This window comes from Zootoca vivipara, chromosome 10, assembly GCF_963506605.1.
Source record: "Zootoca vivipara chromosome 10, rZooViv1.1, whole genome shotgun sequence".
Classification (NCBI taxonomy): domain Eukaryota; kingdom Metazoa; phylum Chordata; class Lepidosauria; order Squamata; family Lacertidae; genus Zootoca; species Zootoca vivipara.
Genome location: NC_083285.1, coordinates 70,617,023 through 70,621,897, shown reverse-complemented (window position 1 = coordinate 70,621,897; position 4,875 = coordinate 70,617,023). Strand labels below are relative to the sequence as shown.

Sequence of the window (4,875 nt, the reverse complement as noted above, 5' to 3'; positions counted from 1 at the left end):
AAGGAGATTCCAATTATTTGACAGCTGTTCAGTAGTGGAAGGGACTCTCTCAGAGGGTGGTGGATGCTGCTTTCTTGGAGGTTTTTAAGCAGAGGTTGCATGGCCCTCTGTAAGGGATTCTTTAGCTGAGATCTTTGCATTGCAAGAGGTTGGACTAGATGACTTTTGGAGGTCCCTTCCCTGATGCTGTGACACTTCTAGTTGGAAAAGACGGGAAATCAGGTGGAAGCAGCAAGATGATCTCTGGAGATGAGCTGCCTGCTGAACTAGGGCTTGTTCACCTCCACTTCTATTCTGCTTCTATATTTGCAGATAAAGCAAATGTTTCAGAGACCAGAGCACAGGTCTGGCTCAGTATAAGGGAGCTGCTTCATATAGTCTTCTATGTTCCACAGCTACTATGTTATGGTATGGAGACGGTAACTCCATGGTAGTTTCTCTCTTCTGTAACCTCCCATTCCAAGGAAAGTAAACCGTTAGTGACCATTGGGGTCCATGGGGTCACGAAGAGTCGGACTCGACTAAACGACTAAACAACAACAGTGAACATTGCACTCCAAAATATCTCACTGGAATGTGAAGCACAGAATTTGTGCATTGGAAAGTGTGGGTTGGATAAGATTTGGGGAAGGGGATGGGGGGGAATCTCTTGCAGTGCCAGCCCCATATATATTGTCCCATAAATGATTTTACTATTTATTGCATTTATAACCCACCTTTTTCTGCAAAATTCAGAGAAGTGCAAATTTCAGCGGCTAGCAGAGTTTTGTTCTCGTATCATTTCAGGAAGTGTGAATGGGGCAGATTCGCATTCAAATGCAGACCAGACTGAATTGCTTCCCTATCTTGAGTCCTCCCTGTGTCCTGTAAAGCTACTCACCTGTAGGCCCCACCACTGGGAGCTCAGTGAGGCTGGGCATTTGCTGCTGTCCACTGCAGGATGCTCAGCTCCAGGTCGTCCTTCCCCTTCAACCTCGGATTTCTCCTGTACCAGCCTTTCCCTGCTCCAGCTTCACGGGGCCAGAGCACCCTGGCATCCAAGTGGCAAGAGAGGGCCTGGCATCGGGGCTCTTGAAGGCAGATCCTTGCTTCACAGGTGAGACACGGACGAGCCTGGTGGCTCCCTCTGCATTGCATCCAACCAGCAGAGTCTGGGCAGGGAGAGAGGAGTTATACCCAGGAGGGACCCAAGGGATGCTCTCGTGGCAACTGCAACATGCAAGTTAACAAGGAGGGTTGGGGAAGGAAATCCACTCTCCCCGGTTGGGGGGGGGCGAGTTTCTGGAAGCCAAGAGGAATGAGAGTCCCAGGGGAGGCATTGCTCAATGGCTAGATGTTTATTTACACACTTGTGGTATTTCTACCCCACCTTTTAATGCAAACATGGAACCCAAGAATAATCCAAAGTAGAGTCCAATGTATAGTTAGCCGATCAAAAACTTAAACCCATTGCAGGATTCCCCAAAAAATAGACCAGAGGCAATTGTGTTTCATCCAGAAGAGCTTTACTTAGATTTATTAAGTTTGAACCCTGAGACCTCTCCAAATGATTTTATTTTTTCCAGTGCTTTGGAATATTCTCTAATCGATAACAAAGTTTTATAAAAGTTTACTGAATATTTACAGATAAATTGTAAACAGATAAGAACATTGGCAGGATTTTTGTAATAACCAGCAATTTTATAAGAGTATATATTTAAAGTAGATGAATAAACTAGCAAATTAAGTTAATTAGGATATGCAGAAGGTATTAGAAATAAATTGAAGGAACCACAGAAAGAGGGGGAAGGAAGTCAAGCTTTGAAATGTTAAAATGATTGTAACATTTGTGAAATGTATAAACCTGAAAAGCATAAATAAAATTTAAAAAACAAACAAACATGAAAACCACAAACAAATTTAAAACGGGGCTCAAATCCAAACAGGTGGACACTCATGGTAAAGACCCATTTATCCATCTGCCAGAACAAAAATGTCTTAGTTTTATCCCCTGGAAAGTGCAGATAATGGGCTCCTATCTTGACAGCAATGCTGTTCCACAGAACAGGGGCAGCCACACTACAAGCCCTTCTCCTCTGAGTTCCTGGTCTTAGGTCTCCCAAAGATTGTTTCTGCTTCTTTGACATCACTACTGTGGCCCATGCTGTGAAAAGAAACAGGCCTATGAAAATAGGAGAACACGTAAGGAGATTGGCATATATTGGCTCCTACAGAGCCAATCGTTCATGAAGAACCATTCAATATGAATAAATAGAGCAATCTACAGTTTAGAGTCTCTGGTTGGAATAATGAGTTTTGACGGATCTCACCAGTTGCCTGCAGTTCTCTGAATATGGGAACTATAGGCACTTGTGGTGGACATGCCCAAAGGTGGCATATCTGGGGGAACAAGTGCTTAATGACATAAGGGAAATTACCCATCAGCTTGTCAGCAAGTCTTCAGAACTTGTGTTACTCAATCTGTATTTAAATGAGACTCAGGACTTGTTGATAAACCACTAACTGGATTTCTCTTTGTGGTTGCGGGTTTGGTTATAGCCAAATTCTGGAAGGACTTAAAAGGCGCAAACTTGAATGCTTGGAGTGTGGCCCTGGTGGAAAACCTGACTCACAAAGTAAGACTGGCAGGAGGAACAGTTTACAAAGACATCTTTGCGGGAGAATGGTGAAGCTTCATTTCATTTACAAATTCTCCAGAAAACCAAAGACCACTTCCTGAGATTTATCCTAACTTGCAGATCACTTAATAGGAACATGCTTTGCTGATTAGTTGTGGTGTTTGTACAGAAACATAGGTTCTCATGACATTTTTTGGGGGGGGGTCTCCATGGAAAATATAAAAATGTGTTTATAAATTTGACTGAAATGGAGTCTACAGGAAGTGGGTTTCTCTGTGGTCTTGGAGGATTACCTTGAGCTCACTAAGGGTAATGGGGGGGGTCAGAGGAGAGCAGAAATGCCCCCTTGCCAAAGTCCACCTCTCACTTTTCCTGTGTAGAAGCATAGTCCTTCTTCTGCCCCCCAAGAACTTTCCTCAGGGCTTCCTTCACCTCCTTGTTGCGGAGGCTGTAGATGAGGGGGTTCAGCATGGGGGTGATGATGCAGTAGAGTGTGGAAACCAGGGTGTCAACCTCCAAGGAGTAGCCTGTGCTGGGGCGGTTGTAGTTCACCATTCCATTTCCAAAGTAGAGGGCGACCACTATCATGTGGGAGGTGCAGGTGGAGAAGGCCTTGTGCCTGGCAGTATTCGAGTGGATCTGCAAGATGGCCAAAACAATGTAGACATATGAGAGAAGGATGAGCAAGAAGGGACTCAGGCCCATGAAGATGCTGGCCAAAAGGATGGTGATCTCATTGACGTAGGTGTCGCTGCAGGCAATCTTCAGGAGAGGCGGGACATCGCAGAAGATGTGGTCGATCTGGTTAGCCCCACAGAAGGACAAGTGGGTGGCCAGAGTGGTGTGGATGGACGAGTTCAGGAAGCCCCAGATCCAAGAAGCGATGGCCAGCGGGATTCGCACCTGGCTGCTCATCAGGCTGCTGTAATGCAGAGGCTGGCAAATGGCGGCATAGCGGTCGTAGGCCATGACGGCCAGCAGGGCGGATTCAGACCCTGCAAAGGTAATCAGGAAGAACATCTGGGCCATGCACTGGTTGTAGGAAATGGTGTGCCTCTTATGCAGAAAGCTGGTCAGGATTTTGGGGATGGTGACGGACGAGTAGCAAACGTCCATGCAAGACAAATGGCTGAGGAAGAAGTACATGGGGCTGTGAAGGCAGGGATCCAGCAGGATCAGGCCGACTATGGTGAGGTTCCCCAACAGGGTGACCAAGTAGATTACCAAGAACACCAGGAAGAGGTAGGTCTGGCCATGCGTGATCCCAGAGAAGCCCAGAAGAACAAACTCTGTCACTTGTGTCCAATTACTGCTGCCAGCCATGGGAAATGAGGAGGTTATCTGTAGAGAAAGAAGGACGGTGTTTGAGGGAAAGGCTGCCAGGCAGAAAAGGGAAACAGAGGAAGTTCCTGCGTTGCAGGGGATTGGACTAGAGGACCTCTGGGTCCCTTTACAATGCTACAGTTCTGTGATTCTATGATTGTAATTGGTCTTCTACCCACTCAGACCATTGATCCATGAAATTCGGTGTTGTTGATTAAACTTCTTAGTCTCTTGTCACCCGAAGGTCCCCAAGTGAGAAGGCATTGAGGAGTTCTGCCCTTTCTCTGTCCCCTGTTCGCATTTCACCATCTTCTCCTCTAAGTGACCCCAAGGAAACAGTGGGGTCACTTAGAGGAGAAGATGGTGAAATGCAAACAGGGGACAGAGAAAGGGCAGAAATCCTCAATGCCTTCTTTGCCTCAGTCTTCTCCAAAAAAGAAAACAATGCCCGACCTGAAGAATATGGAGCAGATGATTCAGCAGGGGAAACACAGCCCAGAACAAGTAAGGAGGTAGTACAAGAATACTTGGCTAGTTTAGATGTATTCAAGTCTCCAGGGCCAGATGAACTATATCCAAGAGTATTAAAAGAACTGGCAGAGGTGATATCAGAACCACTGGCAATAATCTTTGAAAATTCCTGGAGAACAGGCGAAGTTCCAGCTCACTGGAGGAGGGCAAATGTTGTCCCTATTTTCAAAATGGGGAAAAGAGAGGACCCAAACAATTACCGCCCAGTCAGGCTGACCAGATCAATACAAGGAAAGATTCTAGAGCGGATCATTAAGCAAACGGTCTGTGAGCACCTAGAAAGAAACGCTGTGATCACTAAAAGTCAGCATGGGTTTCTGAAAAAGAAGTCATGTCAGACTAATCTGATCTCATTTTTTGACAGAATTACAAGCCTGGTAGATGAAGGGAACGCTGTGGATGT

At 45.9% G+C, this 4,875-nt stretch overlaps 1 protein-coding gene across 1 annotated transcript; it reads right to left on the bottom strand.

The window, feature by feature from the left end:
* Positions 1-2,981: 2,981 nt before the first annotated feature.
* Positions 2,982-3,941, bottom strand: LOC118091563 (olfactory receptor 5B12-like). Its single transcript, XM_060279774.1, has one exon. The coding sequence runs from the start codon at positions 3,939-3,941 to the stop codon at positions 2,982-2,984; it is 960 nt and encodes a 319-aa protein (XP_060135757.1).
* Between the last annotated feature and the right edge of the window lie 934 nt (positions 3,942-4,875).